Here is a 16,611-nt window from a genome sequence, read left to right as displayed (position 1 = left end):
TCTATTTTTCATCTCTAACAGGTTTCGATAACTCGCTCGAGTCCAACACTCCAATGAGAATTGTTTCAGGACTCTATGCGAATCTCTCAATATTTTATATTGATCCAATACATGTTATTTTGAGTAGAATATAACTCAAAATATCACAATGATAAAATGACTCTTTAACCTTTTCTCTTTATAAAAAGACAAGACTCATGAGTTATAAATACTCCATTAATTCTTTAAGGTCCATGTTTACAATCTTTTCATTCTCTATATCTTTAGCTTACATATTTTCAAAGTCTATCTCTCTATAATATCATTGTGATTTCTCTCTCTATAAAGATACTTGCTTAAACATTTGAGAGTCCTCACATCTACTAAAGAGAACCTTTTGCAGGTATCAGCTACCTACCACCTTGGCTTACTAGGCATGAGGTGCCAACTACCAGCCCCATTGGTTAGGGAGAATGGATCAAATTGAGAGAATTAAAAGATTAATCGATTATCCAACACATAAGCCTTATTTATAAGCTACTTGAATATTTTGGGACATCATTATTGGCACCATATGTGGAAAACTGATAAAAAAGCCATCAATTTCTTCCTAAAACTTGGTTTTTGATATTTCCAGATCATTCTATGACGCATACAACAAAGACATGCCTAAACTAGGACACGTAATAGATCTACCCATTACCGTAATAATTTCTACCCAATTGGACCTTCAACAACTCATCAGTCAGGTGCAAGTCCTCACTCAGCCCATGTTGGCAACTTAAGAGCAAAATCAAACCTTACCACCTTAACAAGTCTTAACACTCTCAGCAACATATAACACCTTAGCACCATGACTACTAGGCGCACCAAGCACCCGTAGACGATTACACTACCCAAAAGAGATAAGGCAAAATGGCATTCATGAGAGTCTTTCAAGGGTTCACTCACGTTATTACGATACCCATGCACATAGTCGATACTTAAAATGTACTCCATCTAGCTATCGTGAGATGGACATTAGTTACCATAGTTGTTATTCCATGCTAAACTCATTGGGCTTCCTATAGCCTAACATACAACGGACTAAAAGATGGTATGCACATGAGCATACCTAGGAGAATACCTACAACCCCTATCAGGTGAGGAGTTCTCCCTTGTCCAAATGAGTATTGAACACTCGAATCCCTAAAGACTTTATTTTTATAAAAATGATTTTGGATAACTATGATTGTCTGGCTAACCCGACCCGAAGAAGTATGTGTATAATGTGTACAATATCTTAGAGTTGGTCATCAAAGACAATGAATCAATGTGCAAAACCCTCATCAAAACCTTCTAGGGATCTACACAAGTTTGGTACAATAATTTTGAGTTAAACTCCACTGAAGGGTTCAATGACCTCTACACCAAGCTAGTGATATGCTTCAAAATCATCATACTTGCTAAGAAAAACTTCATTAAGCTACTTTGTGTTACCCAGTAAGAGGGTGAGTCTACCTAGGTATATTTGAAAAGGTTTAATGAGAAGATACTTAAGGTAAAAGAGTTGTTTGAGCCAGCATTCTTAAAAGCATTGATAAATAAAGGTAAATAACATACTATCTGGAGAAGACAGAAACTTGCTCAAGGTGAAACAAGTAATGACAAATTATATACGGGTGGAAAAGGCTAATATGCTATGACATGAGCCTCTTCGTTTCTAGAAAGACAACCGATATAAAAGATTTTCCAAGTAAAATCATTCTCCTAGTAGAAATGAAAGCTCGAGGAAAAACTATAAGTGCTTGTTATATCCTAAGTATTTATTACTCCCTTGAATCAAAATGGAATTACTCATTCAAAGTTATCAAGGTAGTCAAGGCAAACACCTACCACCTCCAAGACATATTCCTCCTTAGAACCTCTCTCACACCTACCACTCAAGTCACCTCAGGATGTACAATCTTTAATAGGAATGTAAGGTTATTTTTGAAATAAAAATAGTATATCTCTGACATACATTTCCTATTTAAATATCTCCAATATAGTATTGGACTGACATATTCTCCAGGTGATGTTAAAAGGCCTCTCACCAATTTGTCAGAGGATGATTTTGGATCCTCCATTATCTCTCATTCTCTAATACAGTCTTAGACTAACATATTTTCTAAGTGATGCTTAAGGGCTTATCATCAATTTACAAGGGGTTGATCTTAGATCCTTTATTCTCTATTGCAATCTCAGACTAACATATTCTCCAGGTGATGTCGAAGGGTCTCTCACCAATTCACCAAGGGTTGATTTTAGATCCTTTATTCTCTAGTGCAGTCTTGGAATGACATATTTTCCAAGTGATGCCTAAGGGGTATCTTACCAATTCGCTAAGGGTTAATTTTGGATTCTCTATTCTCTAGTGTAGTCCTAAACTGAAATATTCTCTAGGTGATGCCTCAGGGCCTCTCACCAATTCATCAGGGATTGATCTCGAATCCCTTATTCTCCAATGCAGTTTCAGACAACACATATTCTCTAGGTGTTGCTTAAAAACCTTTCTCTAATTTGATAGGGGTTGATCTTGGATCCCTCATTCTCCACTATAGTTTCAAATTAACACATTCTCTAGGTGATGCTTAAAGGGTATCTCACCAATTTGCTAGGGCTGATCTCGGATTCCCTATTCTCCAGTGTAGTCCCTAACTAACATAATCTATAGGTGATGCCTAAAGACCTGTCACCAATTAATCAGGGGTTGATCTTGGATCCTTCATTTTCCAGTGTTGTCTAGAACTAATATATTTTTCAGGTGATGCCTAAGGGTCTTTTACCAATTCGTTAAGGGTTGATCTCAGATCCTCTATTCTCCAATGTAGTTTCAGACTAGCATATTCTCTAGGTAATGCCTCAAGGTCTCTCACCAATTCACTAGGGATTGATTTCGGATCCCATATTCTCCAGTGTAATCTTGGAATGACACATTTTTCAAGTAATGTTTAAAGGGTATTTTACTAATTCGCTAAGGGTTGATCTCAGATCCTTTATTCTCCAGTGCAATCTTAGATTGACATATTCTCTACGTGATGCTTTAGGACCTCTCATCAATTCACCAGGGGTTGATCTCAGATTTCTCATTCTCTATTTTAGTCTTCGACAAACACATTCTTTAGGTGTTGCCTAAAAGCCTCTAATTTGATAGGGGTTGATCTTAGATCCCCCATTCTCCATTATAGTCTCAGACTAACACATTCTCTAGGTGATGCCTAAAGGACATCTCACTAATTCGGTAGGGTTGATTTTGGATCCTCTATTCTCCAGTGCAGTCTTGAAATGACATATTCTTCAATTGATGCCTTAAAGCTTCTCATCAATTCGCTAAGGGTTGATCTCGAAACCCTCATTCTCCAATGTAGTCTTAGACCAACACATTTTCTAGGTGATGCTAAAGGGTTTCTTATCAATTCACCAATGATTGATCTTGGATCTCTCACCTTTCCAATACAGTTTAGGGTTTAGCTGATTAACCCGGGTAGACCAATGTCATTTTTTATATTCTTTTTTTAATTGATTTTTTTTAATATTAGATTGATTGGGGATTAGACATTATTTTTTTTAGTTTGCTCTCTATGGGGTTATCATAGTCTCATGACCAGGGTTGCAGATTTGATGGGTTAAACCTGGGTTGATTCAATATGTTGTCGTTTTATTTAAAAAAAAATGATGTTGTCTTGAGTTTTTTTTAGTCAAACTATGTTTTACTAGTCGTTTGGATAGTCTTTGATTCAAACTATGTTTTAATCATTTTATTAAATTGATTTTTTTTAATTTTATTATTTAACATTGTGTTATTCGAGAATTATGCTTCATAATTTGTCTCAATTTGCTTTTTATAGGGTTATCTCAGCTTCATAACCTGAGTCGCGGGTTTAGCAAGTTAACCTAGGTTAACTCAGGTCATTTTTTAGTTTGGTTTCTAGGAGGTTATTTCGGTGTTATGACTCGTGTCATGAGTTTGGCGGGTTACTCAAGTTGACTTGGGTTATTTTTTGTGTTATTTTTTTAATTATTATTTTTTTTCAATTTTATCTTTCAACATTGGGTAGAATGAGAATTGAGTTTCATAATTTATTTTGATTTGCTTTCTATAAGGTTATCTTGATCTTATGGCCTAGGTTGTGGGCTTGATTGTTTAACTCGAGTTGATCCAGGATCATATTTTAGAGTTTTTTTGTAATTGATTTTTATTTTATTTTTATCATTTAATATTGAATTGATTAGGAATCATGTTTCATAACTTGTTTTAATTTGTTTTATATGAAGTTATCATGGTCTCATGACTAAGATTGTGGATTTGATATGTTAAACCTAGATCGATTCAATATGTTTTCGTTTCAATATTTATTAAAAAAAACATCATATTGAATTTCTTTTTGAATCAAACTTATTTTTTTTACTAGTGTTTGGATTGTCTTTGGATTCGCCAAATCAATTGGGTTATATCAAATTAATTCTCACATGATTAAGAAAAACAATTTCAATTAAGAAAAACAATTTCAATTAAGAAAGAGTTAGCAACTCTGAATTTTTTTTTTTTTACATTTAAAAATACTTGATTCGATCCAAGTATATGACGGGATAATGATCTAGATACCCTCTTAATCTTGTAATTGCAATTGGATTATCCCAAAGAAGGATGTAACTAGAATAGAAGGGTTGGTGAAGTATTAATGGCATCCCATTATGATTCCAACGTCTTGAATTTTCTTCAACTTCGAACATTATCAAAGCGGAACGTTAACTTGGGTCCAGTGGCTGGTGCTTTGTCTTTCAACTTGAGCTGGCAAACCTATCCCAGCATTGATGGTATGTAATTCTGGACAAGGCCTCTCGAGGGAAATAATTTAACTTTTATGACTATTTATATTTATTTTTAAGATAGATAAATACAAAAAAAAATCAAAATAAAAAAAAGAATATCTCTCAACCCATATAGAAATATTCTTATTTTTTTTTATTTTCATGAATTTATTTTTTTTAATAAAAAAATGAAATCGTAATCGTATGATGACTCTTTAAGTCTCAAATTTTAGGTTGAAATTCATCAGGCTATTTTTAAAAAATAATAATTTTAATAAATATGTACAGATATTTTCTGAATTATTTAGAAAATTATTACTTCTTTTTTTTAATTTATTTTCTCTTAGCCCATAGTGTCAATTTAATATTAGGATTGAATGGATCCAACATTGGGCACACACCCATTCAACTTTGGTACCAATCCAATACCATGCTTCCTCGTCAGGTCAAAGTCAACCATTACTAGTTTTTTCCTCTTTTTCCCCCCCTGTTTTCTCTTCCCTCTTAGGCCCACTTGGAAGTTATAACACTAGCTACCAAATTCCAGCCCATACTTCAATCAACATGGGCTCCACCACTCTTCCACAACGCACGGCGCGTTTTCTTCACTCTCCACCAGGCTCGTGTGGGACAGCACCTAATTCTACAACCAAGATCCAGGGCAGCTTGGAGGGTTAACTTTGGTTAGTACGAATCTTTTTAAAAATAATAATGTTATTTTGACTGGATTTTGTTTTTTTCTTAAAAAATAAAATTAATAAATTAAAACCTAGATTTAGATTAATTTTTATTAGGATCAACTTGAGTTTTTAAATCCTAAAATGTTCATATTAGATAATTGAGTAATACCAACTTTATAAAAAAATTAACGACATTAATTATTTGAAAACCACAATTATTGGATTTTTAGAATCCATTTATTCATTATTCAATGTATGAGATTTTCCACACAAAAAAAAAATGATTTCAGGAAGAATTATTTTGGTAAAATTAGTATTATTTTAGATAAATTTTAGACTTTAGACGGTTCCATTTTTATCATTAAGAAGTAATTTTGATCTATTTTTAATAATTAGATAAATGTAAAATAGGAGAAATCTTTCACTCTAAAAAGGGTAAAAAAAGAGAGGAAAAAATAGGACGAGAGAGCTTTGACAGAGTAAAATAGGACGAGCATGAACATGAAAATAATTAAGGGCTTGTATAGACATTGCTTAAAATTTATTTTTAAAATAATATATTAAAAAAATTAATTTAAAATAAAAAATATTAACTTTTTTAAAAAACACGGTTGAATATACACTATAAATAAATGCCCAGGTCGAATATATTTTTTATTAAAATTTGAATTTTTTTACTTTAAGTTAAATTTTTAATATTTTAATATTAAAAATAAAATTTTAAAAATAAAAAAATATTATTTAAAATATTTTGTTTATAAAAAAAAACACAAAATCAATCTATGACACTCCATACACCGAACACCCCGTATGCCAACATCATTAATAACTAACAACCATGCAAAACACAACCTCTAATTAACTATCATCATCACTCCTTAATTTATTATTAAAAACACAAAAAGGAAGCCAATAAAACGTTGAAAAAAGAAAAAGAAAAAAACCAACGCTTTCTTTTGAATCTTCCCGTATTTTCCTGTTTTGAACTGGTCGTTGTTGTAGTTGTTGTTATTGGTAGGGAGCTGGGTTCCTCTCTTTGAACCCTTCATCTTCTTGTAAATCTCTCCATTTTAAGGGGGTCAAGCTCCTGGTTTCTGCTTTGTGAGTTCTTTTCTTTTGCTATTGTTAAATGTGGAGAGATCCTGGACAGCCTGCTGATTCGTACTATCAGGTCCGGCCTGAATGCACCGATGTTCCAAAATCTAAATTCAAAATCAAGGTTTGTGTGAAATTTTTTATTTTTTTAGTTTTTTCGAATACCCATTTGTGTATTTGATCAAGTTTTTTTTTTTTGTGGTTATTTCTGGCCTTCCTTTGTTTGTTTTTTATATATTTGTGAAGTGCCCATTGGTTCAGAGATTGAGTATGGAATTCTGTTTACTCACGTATCCGTTTCCCTCCTTTTCCTGCTAGGATTGGAAATCCTGTATTTTTCATATCCATACTATTGAACCCAATGTAAAAAGAAGTGCTTCGAATCATTGCTATTTGACTCGGACCTGCTCTAAAAAATTCGAGGCATTTCGAGTTGTTTGTTTAGATCAAAATTTTGTAATTTTGGTCCTTTATGGCTTTGTTCTGATGTTTATAATGTGCCCATTTGGTTGATTTTGAATTAAGTTTTAAATTTGGTTCTTTTCTATATTTTTGGGGTTTTAATTAGATTAATTGCTTCACCATGGCTCTATCTTGATATTTCTTGTGCACAGATCATTTTTTTAATTTGGATTTCTATGGTATTTGTTATGTTGATGTGGATCAATGTCATATATATGTGGTGTACCTTATTGCAGTAACGTTTTTATTATCATTGGATATGATTAAGAGTTTGAGCAAAGATGTAATTCCTGGGTCAGATATGAAATGGTTGTGTGATTAATGTACTAAAAAGGGCTTAATTTTTAATTACAGTTTCAAGCTGGATTAAATAATTTATGGAATTGGGTTCATTAGATTTGTTTAATCAAATTTTAGCAAACAATTTCAGAAGCGATCATTAGACTATGCAACTATAATGATCTTACGAGCTGGCTGTCAAACTGCTAATTTTAGCAATTTCTTGCATTCTAACAACAATTCTATGTGTATACATAAAACAAAAAATAAATAAACAATAAGGTTGAACTGATCAGCTCCGACAGTTCATATTAATTGGTGTTGCCAATAGAACATGAAACACATTGCTTGTCATGGAAGTAACTGAAGCTTCCTTTGGATCCACTTTTGCAGGCAGGTAGAACTTTAAGTTCAAGGAAATGGCAGGCTGCATTTACTCCAGAAGGATACCTGGATATAAGCAAAACCCTTAGTCGAATCTACCGTGGGGTAACTGTTCTTTTAAGAGATCTTATAATCAATCTGTGAGATTTAATGCTCACGATCGCTCTTTTCTCTACTTTTAGGGGGTCCATCCATCAATTAGAGGAGAAGTTTGGGAATTTCTACTCGGTTGTTATGATCCTAAGAGTACATTTGATGAACGAGATCAGATTCGACAGCGTAGAAGGTAGTCTGTTTTTACACGTGTAACTCATGGTCAAGAAACCATAGAAAAGGATAAGGTCAACTTATTTAGGGTCTTAGTCCAATCAAAGTTACTGACAGCAACATCATCTTATTAATTGCTTTCCTTTATCATGACAATGGGCATTACAATAATGTGACAAAACTTGACAATTCCAATAATTGGCATTCTTCACCATCAAAATGCTGGACTCTTTCTTTGGACTAAGAAAATTTGATAACCTATGGATGTTGTAGGTGAATATACTAAGCATAAGACTATGGTCTTTAGTCTTTTTAATCTGACTCTGGAGATCTCCTACACTAGATTATATTGGGGACTTCATCCTCTTGCGTGTATATAAATACAATCTAGTCAAATCAGAAACAGCTGACCTTGATCTCCCCCTTAGAAATGTAGGTAAACTATTTTGAAGCTAAATACTGTAATTGCCTAGTTTTTTGTGCATAAAAGTTTGAAGTTAGGCTTTGCCTTATTCCCCACTTTAGAAGACTAAGATTCGTTCTTATGTTGCACCTTCAGGGTACAATATGTTAGGTGGAAAGAAGAGTGCCGCCAAATATTTCCTGTTGTCGGAAGTGGCAAATTTATTACAGCGCCTGTAATCACTGAAGATGGTCAGCCCATTCAGGAACCATTAGTAATTTTAGAAACAAATCAAGACAGAGGCCCCTCTCAAGATGGTAATTCTGCTGAAATTGGCAGTTCACATGCCTATGCCACAAATCAATCAAGAACAAATGCTTCCTGTTCAGAAATGGTGAAAGAGCTTACAAGCCATGGCCCTTTGGACCAGAAAGTGATCCAGTGGATGCTTACCTTACATCAAATAGGTTGGTGATGTTCATACATAAATGCACATTTCTCTCTTCCTTGGTGCAAAGTTAGTTCCTGTTCTCCTGTCAATGCATACTGTCATGCATGTGCATGCTATTAATTTGAACCTCAAGAACTCAATAGTCATAATTTAATTATTGTAATCAAGGAGTTTTTGTGTTTTTTTATTGAATCTCTTTCTGATTGGACTAATATGGGTGCTAGGTCTTGATGTGCATCGCACTGACAGGACATTGGTGTTTTATGAGAAGCAGGAGAACTTGTCAAAACTTTGGGATATTTTAGCTGTTTATGCCTGGATCGATACAGATGTCGGCTATTGTCAAGGTAGATGAATAAATGATTGTCTTATTCGTGAAAGTATTATATTGATATGTTAAATCATTGCCACTCAGCTTCTGATGTGGTTGGTATAGGACCCGAGCATGTACATTATTGTGCTTTGTGTTGACCTGATCTATATAACAGACACTTGTGAATTCAACAAAGTTTCAAAAACTAATACCTGGCATTTATAGAGAAGTGCTAATGCTTGAAATATAAGTGCTTGACATTTGGAGATCAGTCTGTAGACAGATAGAATAAAAGACCATTCTCCCTATTTATGATAAATTGTACAAGGGGATCTGTTGGCATTGTTGTTGGTTGCTCTGAAGTTGGTGAAAGTCCATCATTGTGAATAAGTAGTTGTTCTCTGCCTTTTCAAACTGTTGCTTTTGTGAGATAAATCACTGAGGTTGAGTAAAGTAGTTCCACTACCAGATTTTTTGCTTTTCCATGTTGACCATGTGCTGCTCAGCAATTCCAAGTACTTACTAGATGGTCGCTTAAAACTCTTAATTCATTACTCATTTCCTTTCCCCCCTCCTTTTCTGGGCTCTTCTTATTATGCATTTTCGCTGCTAATTTATAGAGTTACAAGTTCTTTGTAATGAAAGTTATATACTCTTAGAAATCAAGTATCTTGCATTATCCCCATTCCCCTGTAACCTTGAGAGCCAGAGATACTCTATTCCTTCAATGATTAACCATTAATTCTAGCACTTAATTTCTAATAGAATAAGCAATGATAGTTACACAACTAAATTGTTTTTTCTTTTCCATTTGAAATTCAGTTGATCAGAAAATTAATATTGGTATGCATGTACATGGTCATATCCTAAATATAACCCTGATATTACACATGAGATTTGAAAGATCTGGATACTTACTGGTTTCTAATAGAAGGAGCTATCTAGAAGTAGCTCCATAAATATGACCTTCTCTGAGTTGCTGAAGGTCATAATGATTATACTTTCCTTTACGATGCTTCTAGTTATGTCTACATTGGTGTAATGAAGTGAAATTTCTAAAGTCCCAAATGCATGAAATGCTGACAGGAATGAGTGATCTTTGCTCACCCATGATAATGCTTCTTGAAGATGAAGCGGATGCATTTTGGTGTTTTGAACGATTGATGCGCAGATTGGTACATTCTCGTATTTTTCTTTGTTTCTCTCAATTTTGTGCACAAGATACTTTACTGTGTGATGTTGCCCTTGGATAAAGTATATAGCTATTGCTTAATATTCTTGTAGTACATTTTGATTGCAATGAAGTGGATGATAAGGTTAATTTTCTTTAGATTATTTGAATTTTCACTACTCTTGTATTAAATGGATCTCGTGATGGTTTCAATTTTCTTACCTTGATTGAAACATTATTTACTTGTATCTTGTGAGTTAATTATCTTTTTAATGTCCTCATGGGGATTAATGATATTGCTTATTTTCATAAATTGGTTCCTTGCCTCTGTTGCGCTAATGACTGCTTCTCAGATGTTGTCAATTATTTAATATTTTTTTTTCTATGGTTAATGCTTTTTGGGAATTTACATGGCTCTTAGCTTCATTATTTTATTTTTTCCTTTTGATTTCCACATTCTCATGAATTGTTGTTATTTGAAATTTTAAAGCGAGGAAATTTCAGATGCACTGGGAGAACTGTTGGGGTGGAGACACAACTTAGTAATTTGGCTGAAATTACTCAAGTCATTGATCCAAAACTTCATCAGCATTTAGGTATTTTCTTAAATTTATGCTTTCTCATTATGTTTTAAGTCATTGTGTATGTTATGCAATATACTGATTGTTAATTCTTAAACCCAGTCAGTTTGAGTCACTCAGCTATACTAACTAGTTTATTATCCTTTCCTTTTTTATCCTTTCCTTTCTATTATACTTACTAAAAGAAGATATAGGTCAGTGAGAAAGGAAAAGAAAAGAATATTGTTTGCTTTGAAATTTTGAGCATAAGAAATGGACAAAAGCCTTCATTTCACTTTTTGTTGGCTTTTTGCATGGAGAAAAGAGACAACACCTGGATAATTCCTTAAATGACTTGTCTGTGATGGAAACATTTCTCTGTGCTTTTGCTCCTCTAAGATGGCTTGTTTGCAGGAGTGGACTTATGCATACCTTTAAATGGCTGTGGAACCCCAAAGATATAAGGCTTAAATATCATGATTGATGCCTTTATCCCAACCAAAATAGAAAAAAAACAATTACATCCAACTCTATCTTTAATAATTTAGTTAACATCCAATCGTGTTGTTCATTTCATAATAGTTTTGGTCCCCTTGAAGTTAAGTTTCTAGTTCTGCCCTGCTTGTTTGGGTGTTGCCATAGATTTGATGAAAATATTCTAGGTTTAAGAGAGAAATGATGATGCAATTCTGTAAGATGGTAGTTTTGGCCTCCAATTTGAAACTGCAGTATTTATTATCTTATAATCTCTTACCAATGAGCTTGTAGCTCAATGTTACTCTTGCATAAGTGAGAGGGGTGAGGTCTGAGATTTGAGTATCACCTCTGTCAAAATTTAAAAAAAAGCGGAACAAGCTCATTAAAAGAAATAAAATTTCTTCTTAACCCCTTTAAATACCCTTTTTGGAATATATAGATGCTTCAGGAACAAGGTTATAGGAGTATGAAAGCTTTGATTATATGTGAGTGTTTGCCTTAGTGTAGTATCATCAATGATATTGAAAACAACTTATGTCATGACTTGCCTTTCAGATTGCAGTTTTCAGCTGTGACTCTTTAGCAATAATAACTGTGTTATCCTGCAATTAAAGTCTGAGTTTCTTTGTCTTGCGATAGTCCCGTACTCGTTTTCTCAACTTTCTTGATTTGTGCTGAAAAAAAAGTAAAGATGTGTTTTGATATTTAAACACAGATGCACTTGGTGGAGGTGACTATTTATTTGCTTTCCGCATGCTCATGGTTTTATTCCGCCGAGAATTTTCATTTTGTGATTCACTCTACCTTTGGGAGGTATGGTTCAAGTTTGCTTATTATTTTAGTTTGGTTTGTTGAAAATATGCATGTTTTGAGTATTATGTAATGAAGGCAAATATGAAATTCTAATTACTAAAATCCCTCATTTCTCTTCTCATATTTTTCCTTTTAATTTAAAAAAAATGGTAGAATTGTTTTTCTATGGAATTGGTCTTGTCAAAAGTTCAGAAAACTTGTTCTAAAACTGATAATGTGCATGCATAGTGACCATTTCCTCACCCTGTCCTGCAGTTCATCACCAAGCTGTGGAGTTAATTCATAGTTTCTGTAAAACAGTTAAGGACGAATCTTAGATCCTTCAAAAAAATCTGCTGAGCCATCTCAATGGACTCAAGGCCTATTAATAGGCAAACCCAACCCAATCTCCTCCTGCTTGATTCTAGATCTCCCATTAACACATGTGAGAACAATAGCTACTCAATTGCCAAAACCGAAGCCTTTCTCTTATGGGGTTATAGATCTCCCATTCACACATGTGAGAACAATAGCTACTCAATTGCCAAAACCGAATCCTTTCTCTTATGGGGTTAGACATACATTTATTTTCTTGGGTGGGTAGAAAAGGCTTCTGGATAAACTGTAATCAGATGAGTCTCCACTTTTCTGGTGCTATGTTTTCTGACTAGTCTTTGGTACCTAAATGGTGTCCTTTTCTTTTCTTTTATCATCTTGTTTTTTCTGTCATGTATGTGCATCTTTGAATAGAAAAAAGTGCAAAGTTTCTGTCTCTTCGTAAACTATGTGTCTTAGTTACTGATACTCACTTTTTTGTTTGCTGAACATAAAATCTGCACTTCTTATATGTGCTTTCTTTTCATTATGCTCCACAGATGATGTGGGCCCTTGAATACGACCCTGATTTGTTCTCTGTATATGAAGAGCTGGAACTGAATGGTGAGAAACATGAGGGATCTAAGGGAAGAGTAAAGTCAATACGGCACTATGGGAAGTTCGAAAGGGAAAATATGAAAAATGGGGCAGCAAATTCTGAAGGCCCCCTCCCCATGTCTGTTTTTCTTGTTGCAAGTGTATTGAAAGATAAGAGCTCTAAGCTTTTGCACGAAGCTCGAGGCCTGGATGATGTTGTCAGGGTAAGCTTGATAATTTGAATTGTGCTTATGCTTTAGACACCTGTAAAATGCCATATAGTTTAGAGAGGGCAATGTACAACCAAACAGAAGCATGTAGGAGAAATTAATTAAGAGTGGAAGCGTGGATTAGTGAAGACTACCCACAAACCCCATTTGTTTGCATGCAGGGGATGACTGGTGAGTTGCTGCAGCTTGGGCATCACCCTTTCTGTGTGCATGTGTCTCGAGAAAGATTCAAACCTAAATTCCAAGCAGCCTCCATTTCCCTCTCTAGTTGCCATAGCTGTGTGTTGCTTGTTGAGGAGCAGTCTCAAACCCCACTCATGACATTGTTATTTGGAGTCTGAAACTGAAAACATGGCCAGAGTTTGTCTGGTGGCGTGGAACAGTTGAATGTGTCCTACACCAGTCATGTGCTATGCTTGTAGGTTCTAACATTTGCTTATGCCTGCATCTATTGTAGAACTGTAGCGAGAAAGATGACATAAACTTGTGAAATGTTTGGTTGGTGAATAGTTAATGCATGCTACCTAGATAATATTCCTCGAGCTCCCTATTCCTCCTGTGCTGTGAATCTCTGTGTATATGAATATGATTTTTTCGTGTTTATTTTCTTATTCATTTTCTTCTTTTGCAATGCTTTTCAGATATTGAATGACATGACTGGAAATTTAGATGCCAAAAAAGCATGCAGCGGTGCAATGAAACTTCACAGAAAGTATTTAAAAAAGGTGCTTTTCTTGCCTTGGATAAATCCTGATGATGCATTTGAAATGTTCAATTAGTTGAAAAGAATTAAAGAAAGCGAGCAGTTAAAAAAAAAATTAGAGCCAAAACTTTGTTTGAAGCATTTGTTGTTTTTAGTTCCCACTTAGCATTTTGTTTCTAAATCAAATTATTAAAAGGGCTGGGAGAAATACTGTTTCCATTATACTTGTGTTTAGAGTTTTCTCTTCCTGAAGGAAATTGAGAAATTTTTTTGAAACCTAGCTACATCCAAAGGGGTCATAACAGCACATGGTCTTAATTCCATTTGCTTGTTTACGAGTCCTTGTTGTCAAAAGTTTGTCCTGGGGATCCTCTCTGCTGCTTGTTTACTGTTGGTTATTCCTTTTAACTTACTGTTCATTAATTCCTCCTGCAGGCGAAGAAGGCATAGCCTACAATGAAACACATGATTTTTTTCCCCAGTCGACAAGTATTGGGAAGCTTTCGTTTTGTATTTTAATTTTTCAAGTGATGACAATATACTTGCACATAAATTTTTTGCTTGGAGATCACAAAACTGTAAAGATTGCTCCAACCTGCAAAATGGTCATACAGAAAGCAAATTGTTGTATGTAAACCACCCCCTTCCTCACGAAAATCTATGTATAAACAGAACCATGCATGTATCCATCCATGTTGTGTAATATACGTTCTAATTTAATCATCAATGAAATACAAAGAAAATCATCTGCGTGCAGAGGATTCGAGCTCAAGTTCTCTGTAATATTTTTGCTTTTGCTTTTCCATCTATCTTCAATATTCTATATATATGACGAAAGCATTTTCTAATGAGTTATATGGTATTGACATGTGGACTAGCCATGTTTACAAGATACAGGAGCTAATTAACTTTAACATGCCACAAGATAGTCATTAATATGCACAACTAGCAAATTTAATTACTTTTTCTTGCAGATTTATTCTTTCCCAGGAATTTATATATAAAAGTCAATATACATGTTTAATAAAGATTCAATGGCCATTAAACAAAAGATAATATAGAAGAGAGAAAAAATAAAAAAAAAATGAGATGTTGGAGATACATGAGAGCTCTGATGATAATATTCTTAGTATCATCAGAAAAATTTTGATGAAATGAATTTATAGACAATATGTAAAGCCAACTTTGGAACTATGAATTCATCTATGAATTTGTTTATGGATTCCATGGTCTCTATAAATTTGTTTTGTTGAGATGTTTATGGTATTAAAGATGTTATCAATAAAACTCCGGTATGTCTTTGACTTTTCATTCATTCATTTTCTTTTTTCTTTTTTAATTCCTTTCTTTTCTTGTCTTTTTATGTAATATCATCTTTATTTTAAGTCATTGAATTATTTTTGTTTATTTACTGACAATTAAATCCTTATAAAACATGAATATTGACTTTCGTATATATAAATTCTTGGAAATAGCATAAATATGCAAGAAGAGAAATGAAATTATGAAATTTGCTAGTTGTGCACGTAACACCTGCACATATTGGTTATTATGTTAATTTTAAAATTATTTTTTTAGTTGTGCCAGTTTAAAAAATCAATGTAGTTTAAGAATTTAAATTGAAACAAGAATGGAGAGTACATTATATATATGTTTTCGATATAATTAATTTCAATGAATGAATAACAAATAAATATTCAACTTTGAATAGGTGTAATGAAATTGGATATATGTAAATATTAAATGTGTCTTGAGCTATCAAGTAAATAATTCAATTAACAATTATTAATATGTACAAACTTTAGTACTCACATATAAAATGAAATAAAATTTTAATTAAACATCTTAATTTTACAGCATTATCGAATTTGATATCATTTTTAGTTAAATTCAACAAGATTAATACAACAAAAGATAATTATATATTTTTATCATAATGTTTAGACAAAAAATAGACGTAGACCGACGTTACACCATAGGGTTAGATTATTATTTCTTTGCGTAAAAAAATAATGTTTAAATGCTGCAAACATGTTTTAAAAAAGAGAGACAAATCCACAACTCGAATTATAAATCCAACTGGATCAAATAAATTGGTTTTATTTTAATTACATGATAAAAAGGGCAATGATAATAAATAGACCAAATAAAAAAACAGGTGATCATGATACTTGGGGAAAAAAAATCTTTTTTAATAGGAAAAAAACATGTATCTTAATTTTCAGCCAATTAAATATGAAAAAATAAAATTGAATAAAAAAGAATAAAAAACCTACTTGAGTTGACTTGAGTTAACATGAAAAATCTATAACACAGGTAATAAAAGGCCAAGCCAACTTAGATTAACCTACAAAACCAAGCCAACTTAGATTAACCTACAAAACCAGCGATCCATATCATGATACAAGGATAACCTTATGGAAAAGAAAATAAAAAAATAACAAACCCAATTAAAAAAAATTAATGTCAAATGATAAAAACTGAAAAGAAAATAAGTAAAAAAAAAACGATATTGATCTGTGTAACTTTTCAAGTTCATGACCCGGGTCATTAAATTACAAGTACCTTATCTAGACAAACGATAAATCCTAATTTCCAATCAATCAAATATTAAAAGATG

General features: G+C 33.2%; 1 protein-coding gene across 3 annotated transcripts; it reads left to right on the top strand.

The window, feature by feature from the left end:
- Positions 1–6,345: 6,345 nt before the first annotated feature.
- On the top strand, positions 6,346–14,747 carry LOC133702540 (rab GTPase-activating protein 22-like). Of its 3 annotated transcripts, XR_009843760.1 has the most exons (12): positions 6,347–6,711; positions 7,722–7,817; positions 7,895–7,998; positions 8,539–8,849; positions 9,058–9,180; positions 10,233–10,321; positions 10,808–10,913; positions 12,070–12,167; positions 13,022–13,282; positions 13,450–13,706; positions 13,930–14,013; positions 14,427–14,747. XR_009843760.1 is itself a non-coding variant. In XM_062126841.1 (11 exons), the coding sequence occupies exons 1-11, from the start codon at positions 6,622–6,624 to the stop codon at positions 14,439–14,441; spliced, it is 1,377 nt and encodes a 458-aa protein (XP_061982825.1). In that variant the 5' UTR covers positions 6,353–6,621; the 3' UTR covers positions 14,442–14,747. The 3 variants fall into 3 exon arrangements, 1 of the variants encoding a protein (XP_061982825.1); XM_062126841.1 differs by lacking the exon at positions 13,450–13,706 and having other exon boundaries at positions 6,353–6,711; XR_009843761.1 differs by lacking the exons at positions 7,722–7,817; positions 7,895–7,998 and having other exon boundaries at positions 6,346–6,711.
- Positions 14,748–16,611: the final 1,864 nt, after the last annotated feature.

This window comes from Populus nigra, chromosome 9 (genome assembly GCF_951802175.1).
Source record: "Populus nigra chromosome 9, ddPopNigr1.1, whole genome shotgun sequence".
Lineage (NCBI taxonomy): Eukaryota > Viridiplantae > Streptophyta > Magnoliopsida > Malpighiales > Salicaceae > Populus > Populus nigra.
The sequence above is the reverse complement of the archived record's forward strand: the minus strand, read 5'-3'. Positions and strand labels throughout refer to the sequence as shown.